This window comes from Pygocentrus nattereri, chromosome 10 (genome assembly GCF_015220715.1).
Source record: "Pygocentrus nattereri isolate fPygNat1 chromosome 10, fPygNat1.pri, whole genome shotgun sequence".
NCBI lineage: Eukaryota > Metazoa > Chordata > Actinopteri > Characiformes > Serrasalmidae > Pygocentrus > Pygocentrus nattereri.
Window position 1 is genome coordinate 16934459 of NC_051220.1, and position 15008 is coordinate 16949466.

The window sequence follows — 15008 nt, forward strand, 5'->3', positions numbered from 1 at the left end:
ATGGAATGCATGAAATGTACACAGAGTAATTTGTGTCGGCCTCTGACCGCCTGCCAGAACATTAAATAAACAGGAGATAAGAGAAATACAGAGAACAAGAAGGAAGGATTTTATTTGATCGAAAGCGAGCTCAGTAAATCAGTCTCCTCTTTCTATCCCTTTTTTTAATGGAATGGAACTGACCAGTGTGGCCTAAATGTGCAATGCTAAGGTGCAGACACCCTTTCTGCTTATAGTAGAGTCTTCAAATGAAGGTTCTGCTTACATGAACACTTCGTAACACACACATAACCACTGAATAATATAGAATTTTTAAACAGCTTACTCATTAAGTAAATGACAGCATCAACTAAAGTGATGGACATTTGTTCCATTTATAACATATTTATGCAAGTTTAAGACCCAGTGAGCAACATTACATACAGTATCAGAATTAATACAGTACGTGATTTTGTAACTAAGCTTAATGGATATACAATCCATTAATAATGGTTCATAAGAGTTTTGTTATATATATATATATATATATATATATATATATATATATATATATATATATATATATATATATATATAATTTAGTTTAAGGGTCCTAATGTCAATACAATTTTAATTATTTAATAAAAAAATCCTATGTCATCTTGCAAATACTGACATAAGCTGTTCATAAATACGTGGGTATTGCTTTTGAAATGCATTATCCAGTGCTTATGCATGAGTTATTAAGCCCCTATATAGGAGCCATTAAACATTCAACACTACATTCTCAGAAAAACAGGGGGTGGTACCCCCAAAGGTATGTCTTCAGTACCTAATTACACTATAATGCATTGCAATTATATTTTGTGAAGTTGTATTCACTCCACACGCCCTGTCCTGCCTCCAGCCTTTTTTATTATTATTTTTTTTTATTTCTTATTTTTATTGCTCTGTTTTAAAACAATGGGTTATGAAAATGTATAAATGTGTACTTTTTTCCATTGGGAAAAACATTTATAGTACACAGTCGAAACCCTTGAGGATACATTTACATTGTACCTTGATGAACAGAAAAGTACCATCACAGTATATTATTTTCTTACTGTGTATGTAGGTGCTGTTCAACTGCTACTTAATCCTTTTTTCACCTGAGGGTACTCGTTCTCCAACCCAAGTGGTACCAAAATGTACTCAACAGAATCTGATTGCAATAATACCCAAAAAATCCCAATGAAATTAAGAAGATATATCCTTCATCATAAATTCCTTCTTTCTTTTTTAAACAAATGCTTCCCCTTTAAATGCTAACACTGATAAAGCGAGCTAGTTAGGACCAGTTAGCATTATGCACTATGGGTTCAACTGTTGCTAAGCTGCATTACCAATTTAGAGGAAATAGTCCTTTAATGATCAAAGGTGTGGCTGTGTTGAGGAGTCTGGCCACCATGCAGGCCACAGAGTCCAAAACAGCAAAGGTGGATTCTCTTCAGATTTGGACACATGTGGGCGCCCACCCAGCTCCAGGAGGCTGGTCATATCCATCACCAGCAAGTCACTTTAATGAGGTGTGTTCATGGGAACATGGGTCAACACCCCGTCTCCACCACCATCCATTCTTTCCCCTTTGGAGTGGCCACTGCCTTGGCCGCTTCTGCTGACCAAATTAACAACGAATAAAAAAGGTTTTCTACCCGCCAGGCCCTTTTGATCAATATTAGTCAATTCAGCACCTTTTTCGAGAAGCAGAGTCGAGGAGGCGCTGAGGTTTCTGTTCTGCAACAAATTAAAGTTTTGGTTTGGAGGTGCGGAGCTAAATTCACTGTGTTTGCGTTGGACAAGAAAAATGAGGAACCAGCCGTGCAGGTTGACAGGACGGTCTGCAACCATCAGCTCTGAACTGTCCAAAATTTCTGATTTGCTGAGGTTCGAAACTATGCTGTTTTTGCCATGTACGCACTCTTTGTTATTATAATTTATACACTGATTCTGATTCCATTTCGTTTCAGCAGACATGCCAAAAAGCTCTCAACTCTAGCCAAACAAGGAAAAATAATCAATTTGCTTTGTTTGTCATTTCAAGAGTTTTTTTTTTCTCTCTATGAAAAGTTCCAGATATACTCGCTGTTGTTTGGCATCTGCGAGTAGTAAGTTTCAGAATAAATCACCCAAAACAGTGGACTGCTGTTGGAACAAGGTTACGCATGGGAGTCTGATGCAATTAGTCATGATAAGGCTACATGATAAGCAGTGGAACCTCTGTGTGTGTTTGTGTGTGAAGGAAAAAAAAGAAACATTTCTAGGCATGCCTCCAGCTCCCTGGGTAACAGCTAGGGATGTCATGAACATCAAGTCTTGCACTGATTTTGGGAGAAGGAAGTCATTGGTAAATGACAGCTGACCACAGCATTACTCAGCAAGCCAAGCAGACCACCGTTCACCCTCTCTTTCTTGTTCTCACATAGCTGAGGGATTCCTTATCAGCTGACGCTAATTGCTACAGACAACTTTACAAATGACAAACATTACTGCTATCTGATGTTGAGAGGATGTGGTCTCTGCTTATCTGTACCCAACATGCTGAATAACTAAAGACGGTTCTCTAACGTCTCTCATAAATCTCACTTGGCTGAGTTCCCCAGTGGATGTCACATACTTTCATGCATGCCTCATGTAGTCTTATAGAAATGTACATTTTCTTGTGTAAACTGATAAAAAAAATATGGCATAGTAGGTACGTTTACCTTTTCTGGGCAGCATTCAGGCTGTCATCTTCAGCTGCATACTCTGCTTGCGCTGCAGAAGAACAGAAAACAGCAATTGTCATTACATATTAGAATATACTGGTGTTGAGGTAGTTAATCAAAAAAGTGATCCATTACAAATTACTATACTTCTCCTAAACTAGAATTGAATTACTTTACTTACTACTTGCCAAGGTACTACTCACGACTTTACTTCTACATTATTTAAAAGGCCTATCACTATCCCTGAACAAGATGCTGGCAGTTAAGCTTGATTAAATTTATTAACAGCTGATGAATGATGTTTAAGAATTCAGAAACTTGCCACACTGTAAAAAAGGACAAGTTATCTCAACTTAAAATTATGAGGTAACTGATTACACTTCTTTTATTGAGTTAACTCAACTTGAGGACACTAGAGCTCCCTCAACTGCATAGACGAGTTATTTAATTTTTTTTAGTTCTGCATCTCAGGTAAACCAAAAACAATTTGCATTTTTACTTGCACAACTGCTCTTCTTGGACTTCCAGATATGGACAGCTGTGGCTTTGCTGGGATTCAAACTCACAAACTCCTGATGCTGGGATGAATGATAAAAAAGCTGCACCATGTGACCATTCTACTTTTTAATAAACATTTTCTATGGTGTATTAAACATTTATGGACATAAAACGTGACTAACTTCCTGCATAGTGCTATCATCCTAAAAGGAGTTTGAAACCCAACAGCACCATGGCAATTTATAAGTGAAAACCCAACAGGAGAACAGTCCCAGCTACTGAAGAAATGGGGAATAAAAGTAAAAATAAACAAATTCTACTTAATTTAACAAACTGAGACACAGAACTAAAAAAATTGAGAACTTTTGATTCATTTAAGAAGTTTGAGATGGAGGAATTCAAGTGTAATTAAGTACACTCAAGTAAGTAGTCATTTACTTTATACTTTTAAGTTGAGCTTACTTTTACTTTTAATAATGCAGTAGAAACAGTTCAACAACTTTTTGCCTAGGAATAAAATCTATTAACGAAATGCAAAGCTCATAGAGCAGATTCTCAATGAAAACTGAGTCTGGTCTGTTGGGGCACTCTCTTCTGCAGCACATGGATTTTATTCCATCATTGTTTATATTAATGTGATTAGATGCTTTGACAGATCAGCCACTGAATTTATGTTCTGCACTGCTTGCGCTAACTTCACAACTGTTGGCGTTTTTACAGGTAATGTGCACAATAATTCTGTAATGTGATTACAAGAAAGGTAATACTTTACTACAGGACAGAGTTCATAAGGCTACAAGACACCTACATAAGCTGGCAATGACAATGGATTTAAATGTACATAAACATTTATGAAGGCTTACTCCAATGTTGTCTGTCATAAAAGCTTTGACAACTCTAACATAATGTTGACTTAACACCTATGTTAAGGGACACTGATTTTTTCTGACATTGGGTCCTTGTGCCACATTTTCAAGTGAATTGACATAGCATACTATAACAACTGACTTTGCAGCTCAGTATATATCCCAGTGACATTCTCCTGATGATGTGAAATACGCTGTCAAATTCAATTAGTTGACTTTACTTTAAAAATTAAGCTACTTAATAGCTTCAGTCTTAAATAACTTTAGTTTTGAGTTATAGTTACTTTCTATTTTTCAGTTATCTATACTTCTACAACAAGAGAAGTTAACTCACACAGCCCAATAACTAAATCTTTTAAAGTATCTGGAAGAACTTTTTTGTGTTCCAATTGCTTTCAAATTAGGTAGCTTTACCTCTTAGTTAGTTGCACTTTGCTATGTATAATGCATTATACATATATGATGCATAAAATGCATCAAAAACAACTCCATTGTTTTACATTGACTGTTTCATACAGTAATGAACAAATGGCTACATGTTGTCTTATCTACTTCTTCATGCAGTAATGAAGAAATGGATAACCCAAGAGTGATTTCAAGCAATTTTGCTCTGAAACTGCTTGTCGTCTGGTATTCACCAGCTGTCAGTAGTCATGGGTTCAGAGCAAAATGATAAACCTGAGTACTAAACATCATGGTGAGAATAACAAATACATTTAAAATTAATCCAGCCATTGCATTTTACAATGATAACTGATAATTAGAAAAATAAGAATGATATAATACTATGACACAAAAATAGCATTATCCAAAGAGAACTAATGAAAAATTAAGAGTTAATGTCTGCTCAATGTTCTTAATTTATTTTTCACTTTTACAATGGCTAAAGTGCCAATCAGGCAATGTACCACAACAATGCTACAAGACTGAGCTGGATGTTCTTGGCATATGTGAGAAGTTGTTGAGGTTCAAAACAGTCAAGGCACATTAGTGTCCTGTGATTGTGTGTGTGTTTGTGTCTATGTAGCAGAAGCAAGGAGTAAAGATTGGGAACTGGAGGCTCCTGTGGAGCAGGGCCATGTAAAAGTGTCTAAATGCAAGGCAGATGTGTACGGTGGGCCAGGCCGAGGTGCAAGAATTTATCTAGGGCCAGAGAGAGCCTGTGATCTCAGATTTATTGCATTTTTCCAGATTCATCCTTTTTTAAACTTTGATGGGGGGGACCTTTCCCACTCCAAAGATTTAAGAGGGGGAAGTCTCCAAAAAATTGTTCAAAGGCAGGTTTTGGGGTCTTTGGTGGGGAGGGTTTGGGTGGGGGGCACTATAGAGGGAGTGTAAGCAGCAAAACACCCCTTTCCACTGGGAGTGTTTGTGCGTGTGCGTGAATGTGTGTGGCTGATTATCTGAGGTGAGTCTAATGATGGGAGAGGGGCACTGTGGTGGGGTAATGGACAGAAAGGGGCGGGCCATGACCAATGGCATTGGTCTCAGCATGGGGTGGACTGGCGCCGGAGGTCCCTCTCGCTCACCCTCTATGTGTGTGTGTATTTGTAGGTGTGTGTGGAGGTGGCAGGGCCACTCCTGAGACCGGCATGGAGGGAGAGAGAGAGAGGATGTGTGAATTTTCTCTACCCCCAAGCTCCCTCTGTAAACATGAAACCAGTAGTGGCTAACTAGAAAGTTATGGGACTCGCACGCTGAGAGGTACAATAAATTAAGGCTTTAAAAGCTCAACTCACTTCTTCGAACCACCGCTCTCTCCACACCTCCTGTAACTGCAGTATCCAAATTCAGCGATAATTATGAAGCGCTCTAACCGCATCTGATATGCTAAACGTTTACAAGACTATATACATTTGCCAAGAATCTATTCATCATTATTTTTCTATAATGTTAATATATACATGTATTATTTAAAATCAATTCATATAACATTGGAATAAATGTAAGTAATCATAAACACATTAAAAAGGAAGATTTTTTCCCGAAAAGTAGTTGATATCTTTTGAGTTACTCTGAAGAATGAAATCTGCATCCGCATGTCTCCTTAATGCCATCAGCAGTTGCACAGATTTGGTTAATTCCATCACCGCCACACTTGATTTAACATTTGAAGCACTGATGTGCCAAACCTAGTAATAGATGATAACTACAATTACTACTGGGTTACCACAAGAGCACTGGAAATAGTTAAATGAACACATTTTACATGTAAAACTATAATGTATTAATATTACTTTTCATTTATTCTAATATGATTTTTTTTTCTAAGTAAACAAAAAAATACCTTTGCTGTAAACACTGTAAAAATATTTAAACAACTAGGCAGACATTTAGCTCTAATTTCATGCTACTGTTTAAAATATCAAAGATCTCTGTTGATTTTCTCCAATAAATCTAAAGGAAGATGCAAATATAGTTATTGAGTATCCACTATACATGATCTATATTGATGTACTATATGGGAAATATGAGAAAAATCTAGCCTTTCAGTGAAGTTAAATATTAAAAGAAAAAAATAAACAAAAAAGCAGCCATTAAAACTTACATTTCACAGTTTAAAGTATCTACATTTAAAGAAAGTAATTCACATTCTACGTAAAAAGCTATACCTGCAATAAAAAAAAAACAGTAAAATAAATAAATATTTTATTGAATAGTTGAATGGACACCCCCAACACACACACACAGTCAACTCCAAAAAATCTTGGCACTCTCTATAGACACTGAGATAAAATCAATATGTTAACTATACGACATATGTAATGAGTGATATTCTGGGCCTAAGCAAATAGGTAATCTGCATATTTCTTATTTTTATACTGTGTTTTGGAATCAAAAGCATGTTCTTCAGTTAACACAATTAATTACACAATCTTTTTACACACACAGGTTTCACTGGCACCCCCCAAACATTAATAATTTGGGAAGCCTCCCCTGGTGAGAAAAACTGCTCCACAGTGGAGAACCCTTGATGAGGGCTCTTGGACCATTCTTCCATGCAGAACATTTCCAGTTCCTTGATATTCTTGGGTCTTCTCTTTTGGACAGCACTCTTTAATACACACCACAAGGTGAAAATCTGCAGAATTAAAGGGCCTTCAATGATCCACCATTTGACTGTGGGCATCAAGTTTTTTCATTGTATGCAGTCTCTTTTCTTGCCTGAAAAGAGTTATTATTTTCAGATCACATTAATCAATTCCAATGATATTTTGCAAAGTTTACGTGCTCCATTCTGTGGCTTGCTTTTATGACAGGCTTCATTCATGGAATTCTTCGTAAATAGCTTTTGGTCATGGAAGTTAAAATGAAACTTTATCCTCTTTTCGTCCTCTTCCTGCCAAATTTTTAACTGTTTCATGCTTTCAAACTTTTTTTTATCACCCTGATTTTGCTTATGCAGTAATTTCAATTGACTGATTTTTATAACCTTTATATCTCATCTGTGCAGTTTCACAATGTTCTGTCTCATTTGATAAGTGATACTTTTTTTGATCCCACAACCAGGGAAATTCCACCTCTGCATTTAACCCATCCGGGAAGTGAAACACCACATACACACTAGTGAATACACACACACTAGGGGGCAGTGAGCACACTTGCCCAGAGCGGTGGGCAGCCCTATCCACGGCGGCCGGGGAGCAGTTGGGGGTTGGGTGTCTTGCTCAAGGACACCTCAGTCATGGACTGTCGGCCCTGGGGATCGAACCAGCAACCTTCCGGTCACAGGGCCAGATCCCTAACCTCCAGCCCACGACTGCCCCCAAGTAGAGTTGACACCACGAAGGGATTTTGATTGTGTGTCACCTTGTATGAATACCTCAGGGAAACGGAATGGTCACAGAGTTAATGGAGACCAGAATCAACTGATTTTTTTCTTCTCCAAAGATTTTTTTTAAATATAAAATATTCGTTAGGGGTGCCAATAATTTTACATCAGGCATCTGAGAGAATACATTATTCTCCAAAATGGTCTCCAAACATTTTGGAGGACCATTTGAAACATTGTATGATATAAACCCCAGATTACACTATGATGAATAAGCCTGGTTTTGGTCTATGATTTTAATTTGTGGAATACACTAACAAGGACCTCTGCAACAAAATGCAATCCTAAAGTGCATTTTTAAAGAAAATGACAGGTGTTTAATAAATCTTCTAATATATTGATCTAGATTAGTTTGCTTAACGACATGAATGGCACAGCTGAATTAAAGGATGAATGTACGAACAAACAAATTAATAAATAAATGAAAGAATTAATAAACGAATAAACAAATAAATAAATGAACAAATTAATGAATAAATGAACGAATGAATAAATGAATAAATGAATGCATAAATGACTGAATGAATGAATTAACGAAAAGGAATATAATTAGGGGTTATGGAAGACAAGGGCTTTGTGTGGCTAAGGGAAAGAAATAACTACATTAGAAGAGAATGACTAATTGAATGAGAAAATTAATGGAACATTAGCTCTCCTATGAAGGCAGCGGCAGGGGAGGTCCGTTAAAGGGGACGAAAGGGGAGGGAGGTCGCAGAGGTGGGAGGGGGAGAGGTAAATGGATTACAGCAAAATGGATGAATGAGTTTTGAAGATGTAAAAGCTGCTCAGATCACAGGCGGGTTTAAGAGTCTGTGTGCAGGTCGTTCGAGTTCACCTGCAGCCCCCGCTGAGAGAGACGCTGTCACTGAGACTGGACCGTAAAGCATTCACATGTGAGTTATGGATTGTTGCCCTGTATACGCACATGTATACACATACGCACACACCACACCAAACACACGTACGTTCAAGTAATCAGGGCAAATAGCACTGCAGCAGATTGTGTCAAACTTAAATTGGGATTTGTTTTCTTACGGCTTAAGCTGATATAAATTAATGTAAATTAATGTAATAACACCTGCGGTGATTCAACTGCATGGAGAGTTAAAATCCATGGTCAGCCTAACTGGTACTAGTAACATTAAATAAAGTATGCACAAATGTTTAAACACTAAGCTATTTTGCAGTAGTCAGAAAACATTCTCAATTTGTTTAGTTTTCATTTGAAACAGCCAGTTGAAAGTACAAGTTATTAATTTTTCTCCAGCAGGAAAAAAGCAGAGGGCATATTTAACAAAAAATGACAGAGAAGCCTCAGGACCTATGTATAATACCATTTAGATACAGAGTACATCGCTGGTTAGCCTTCTAAACTAGCAGACAACTTGGACCAGAACAAATTTAAATAACTAGATATGGATCAAATTTACTGATGGATTTCTAGTAAAGGTAAATCTAAATAAAAAGCAACAGTGTTACCTTATTATTTCACTATTGTATATCTCATCACTACAGGCTTATGCAGGTTTAATTCTTTTATCATGGTATGTTATTGCGCTTGTTGATGAAAAGAACGGAATGTTAAGCAAAGTGGGCTGAAAGCTGGGCTCTTTTTTTTTTATCTTCCCCCAAATATATCCCTAAAGTTGTCATTGCCAATTCCACCTGCTAACCAGGTTTGCCCCTATCACACTTATTAGATAGAGAATACTATCTGCCAATTCTATCATACTTGTTTTTGTTAGCTAACAAACACTCAGGCTGTATTGTCCTGAGTGACCGGGGGAGGGTGGACATCCTATCCACATATAGAAAGCTAAATCAATCATGCTCTCTTGGATGCTTGGACCCAGATGATCAGATTTCTTGAGAAAGCTTAGAGAGTTGGAGACATGGAGGCCCCAAGACTGTCTCTCTTCATGAGAGTGTTTGTTATATGTTATTAATTAAATGAAGTTTCACACTCACATTCAATTTGCCCTTCTTTCCTTTGTAAGCCCCTGCTCCCCAAAATGTCACCATACAGGACTGTTGTGGGGACAGACATTTACATTCCTAGCAAGAGCAAATCTCATAAAAATGAAGCAGTGGGCTTCCTTCACAGGCTGATGTTCTGCTCCAGTAGAGTGTGAAAAAAGTGTGGCTCACAGTCAGCACTTCCCACATCAACATCTTCAAGCCTGTGCCACCTTGCCCTTCTCAGAGTGCTCCAAACTCTGAAATGCATAATCCCTCATAGAAGCTTCCCTGGATTACTGAGGCATTGAAGCAGAATCAAAAATACCTGTTGCCCTCTCTCTCTTCCCTAAGAGCTCTGACCCAAAAACCCTCTTCTCTGAAAAAAGCCTGCACAATCTCTCGTTCCTTTTTCATGCTTTAATCTTTATTTGTTTTGTGTATTGAAGCCATGGAATCAGCCCTTGAGAAGGCTAATGTCATTGCTGAGCTCCTAGTGCTTCAAAAAGCAGAAACAGGGAGACGGCCAAAGGAATTCTGTTTATAAAGTGAGCTTTACAAGTATCCTACTGGAAAGTTTGCACTCAAAGATGTGGCTCTGTTAAGTTAGACAGTACTGTAGCCAGTGGCAATAGACTTGCTTTTAAAGACTGCTTTGAGGTCTGGTGATGACCTATGGACACGGATATCTTCACATTCAATTATTACATGCAATTAATAGTTTGTTCTAACACTAGTTCCAAGGCTACAAAACCACTGATTCAAACTGTTAGATGTGACTCTCCAAGGTAGAATTCAAATATAAAATATGTACATACATATATTATCTTTAATATCGTGTATTGTGTAAGTCATTGTAGAGGCATTTTATTCCAAGTGATTTCAGTGCATGTCAATTGGTCCATTCATCATGAAATGTTCACACACTGCAATGTACACGATGGCTGCTGTGTTTAAATGATGCAGAAAACTAAAAACTGAAAAAATGGAGACGTTTTTGTGGATAGTGACGGTTTATCGGAAAGATGCATTTTGGATATATGGCTAAATTATCAGTAGTGAGGCGAACAAACAGTTTATAAAAATGTTGGTACAGGATAACTATTATGATAAAATATTATATCTCTGGAAAAACTTGCCTTTGAGTTATGTTTTGACATTTAACTTCTGTCAAAATGATCATTAAACACAAGCAATTCGTTTTTCAGCATTTGGAAAAAAACAGAAGACATATTTAACAGAAAATTACAGGGAAGATGTATTTCATTATTTAATGTGTTTTTTTCCATTCCTTCTTTCAGAAGGCTTTCTTTCAGGTTTCCAGAGCAATTCCCAGGGATATTTTCCTCAACTCCAAAGTTCAGTAAGTTGGTTTCAATTTCTCCTTTTCGCCATCCAAGTAACCCCAAACTCATTCAGTAATCTTAAGTTCTGGGCTCTGGAGTGGCCGATCCATTGTTGATTGCTGATCTGTGGATTTTGTTAGACTTAAAGCAAAAGTGGAGCTCAATTTTCTCTCAAAGACAAAAGCTTTAAGTACTGTTTATCTGAAGATGACAGCTTTGGGGGGTTACCAGGTCTTGCATGGTTATTAGTAGTCCCATTTTCTCTGTATCTTTTTTATAATTTTTTGTACTCCCATTTTGATTATCTTCTATCTAATTTCCTCTGAAATATCTGCAAAAAGATTAAAAACACTTAATAGCTGTTTTGAAATTAAATAAATGAAGGCTTGTCTCTAACTTTAGCACAGTGCTGTTTATAAGGATCTATGGATATATGTGAGTCAATCAAAACTAATCAACCTCCATATATAATGAGGCGGCTTTTAGTCAATCAATATATTTGAAAGGTCAGTTAAGATCAGTGAGGAAGTGCAAAGTAGCATCTGCACTGATCCTCTAGAACATAAACCATCAGAGGGGTAGGAGTGTTATGACGTCCCCTGCCATGGTGGTCCCCCAAACTGTCCCTGCTGAGTTTGGCCAGGCTTTACGAGAGTCAAGTCAGAGATGTCCTGCCAGCTTTATAGCAGGACTGAGTACATACGGCCAGTTTAGGGCAACCTGATCCCTCAAACCCAACCCCTCAAGCTGGCGTACAGTGGAGCTTTACTAGCATTGCATAAACCAGTGGACAGTTTCTGAGCCCCAGCTGATCTGAAACCAACTGAAAGGAAAGGTCAGACCTCAAGCACAGGGCAGAGAGCAGGTCAGAAAGGGCATATCAACAAATGCTGAAAAAGGGAATGTTTTTAATATACTTGATTCAAGTGTGTTCATCATTTTGGCATGAATAAAATGGTATTTGAATGAAAGCCATATTTCTGTCAGGAAGCGGAGGTAAAAATACTTTCCTGATTCTGGTTCAAATTATGACTTATCTCAACTTATTTCTTGAGATTTTGAGTTGAAAAATTTTTTTTTATTGCTCTTCAAGATGGTACTAAGGTGGTTGTCTGACAACTATAAGCCATTATTTTGAGAAAATAAGGCATTGAAAATAAGACATTACAACTTAAAAAAAAAACAATAAAATAAGTAATTATTTTTTACTTTTGTTTTGATACATTTATGTTTGCTTAAAGGGATGGGCTGACTTTGATTTTAATGCTGAGTGCATTTGCAAACTCTGCGTTACTGTAATGTTACTGTAAAATTCCTGTTAAATTGCAGTGATCACTGATCATATAGGACTGTATGATTTTAAATTTGTGATGAGCGTAGCATCTTGGCTTCGTCAAAGTTCTTGTGCAGAGTGGGTCTGTAACACTTCTGCTATAGACGGAATGTATGGAATGTATGCCACAAAGTAAGAAGTAGCTTTAGCAATGCAGGACTGCACAGCCAAAAGAAATCCAACATGAGCTTTTTTTTTTAAAAGAAAACTGTCATCATTATTTAGGCAAAACCTAGTCTTAAGACACTTCAGTAGTGTTGTAAAATATGCCTGCAGTATTAGGAAATACAGTTTAATCATTGCTTTTCTAAAATGAGTTTGAAGTTTTATATGTCCTTCCCCAAATTAAAAATAATGTGACGTGGCAGGCATTCACAAATGTCCTTTTCCATTGAAAATAAATCAATGTGTTCAAAAACCTCTCACACTTCTTTGTCACCGAGCACAAGCAATGGCAGCTATGTTAACACTAAAAATCAGACTTTTATTAGGCGCTTAATTGCACAGAGTCAGCATTATTATTATCAGCCTTGGTAAATCAGAATAGCTGGTTCATTGTAATAATCTTCTCCCAGTATTTTGTGATTGGAGATGGAAAATCCTATAATTGCATATACAATGAGGTAACAGAGAGCACCCCTTTGGTCTTAATTTTATTTTTAATAAAAAGTGAACAAAGAATATTGGTGTGTCTTATATTGTTGCAATTAGGAAAAACAGTCATATTGGTCTGTTTGGAAGCAGCATGAACAAAGCCAACATCTTTGAGAATGCTAATTTGTTCTAGAGCCAGCACAACAATATGCAAACCGACCATAGGCAGTCAGTTTACAAGCTTCCCCACTGTGGATCAAACAAGAAACCACAAACAATTTTCTGGCCAAGATACAGACAATACACAAACCCATCTCTGCCTACATGCTGTGATTAGAATGAGGCAATTCACATTATTGTTGCCCAGTCTGTAGCCCTACTGGTTTTGCTCCCTTTGCTGTTGACTCACCAGTAGCGATGAAAGCCTCCATCTTGTGTTTGAATGGCTGAAGATGATCCTCTGAGGAGTTGGCACACACCTTTTGCACGTTCTTTTCAGAGGCTGCAGGGGGGAAACAAACATAACCAGTTCAACATTTGACATCACTACATTTAGCACAGTCTGGACTAGGCATTCATCCCTAGTCCAGACTGTGCTGGACTATTGTGGGAAAGAGAAAGGGTAAGAGGATGGGGAGCAAATAAGCTATAGAAGAACCAATTTTGACTCTATCTGCAAGCTTATCAGATGTCATTCCATAGGAGGAATATAATTTTTTTAAAATATGGAAATACTGTTAATTAATGCAATCAAATAAAACATACCTTTTTCCCACTACCTCTGTTATCAGATGAACTAGAACACTGTTTGCTCTCTTTATGTGAAATGATTTGACGCTTTTTTGACCTGTAATGATCAATGCAGGGTGAAAGAGGTGGGGTGAAAACCCCCCTCTGTATAAACTATTCCATAAAGGCAGCTGTGTATAGATAAAATGGACAAAACAACTGCAGATTTCACGATATAAAAAATCAGGTAAAACTACCCACAATAAAATATAGCATTTAAACGCAATATCACGTGCATGTTGACTTGCTTGCTCACCTTGCCAACTTTTATTTTTAAAAGTGTAGAAGCACACAGGCACCACACTGCAGTGCAAAATAGACATTTGTTTCACTTTGTCCAAGATTCATTATTCAGAAGTAGCATAGCTTTGATTTCCCGATATCTTTACTGGCTAGACAGTAACAACCATGAAATTTGAGTAAGGGTTGGGGGAGTGTGTTAAAGATTTCGCTATTCTCTGCTAGCAAATTAAGGACTTAAGCTACAGCCTTATTTTGTGTGACCAATCAATCTATCCACAGAACCTGCACTGAATGCAGATGTCAGTGGGAAACTCCTTACAGCTGGCATCATCAAGGGCATACGAGTTTGCACATTTCATTACCAACGCTTTCATAATTAAGTTAAACAGGGTCTTGTGAGGAAAACAGATGAGGAGTAACAGAGTGTGAATGTGCACAAAGGCATCCTGAACATATGGCTATTAAAAATTCTTGGGCCAAGTTCAGAATGTAACAAGAGAAACAATGCTTTTCATTATCAAACCAGTCTCCTGTAATCAAAAGCACTGCTTTTCACATTTTCAGCGGCATTTTATGGCGGTGCAACTTAAAAGTAAAAATTTTTTTCATCAACACTTTTTGCATATAGCGATGACATGAGTCTGCGGTTCAGTATCCGTTATGAGATCCCTTTCATATGGCAGTGGTTGTTATTAATCCCAGTCCTGGGGACCCCATGCATAGCCTGTTTTTGTGTTTTCCCTGCTTTAAGACACCTGACTTAACTTATCAGATAATTATTAAGCCTTTCAGAAGTGTAGTCAGCTTTCTAGCCAATACATGAACTCT

The 15008-nt window shown here is 37.4% G+C and overlaps 1 protein-coding gene across 3 annotated transcripts in view; it reads right to left on the reverse strand.

The window, feature by feature from the left end:
- Positions 1-15008, reverse strand: part of LOC108430666 (formin-1-like) — a 107152-nt gene that overhangs the window by 10488 nt on the left and 81656 nt on the right. For all 3 annotated transcript variants that reach the window (XM_017703292.2, XM_037542176.1, XM_017703293.2), the window contains 2 exons: positions 13558-13650; positions 2721-2772 (listed from right to left, as the gene is read on the reverse strand). In XM_017703292.2, the coding sequence (XP_017558781.1) occupies positions 2721-2772; positions 13558-13650 (145 nt within the window). The remainder of the gene's footprint in view (positions 1-2720; positions 2773-13557; positions 13651-15008) is intronic.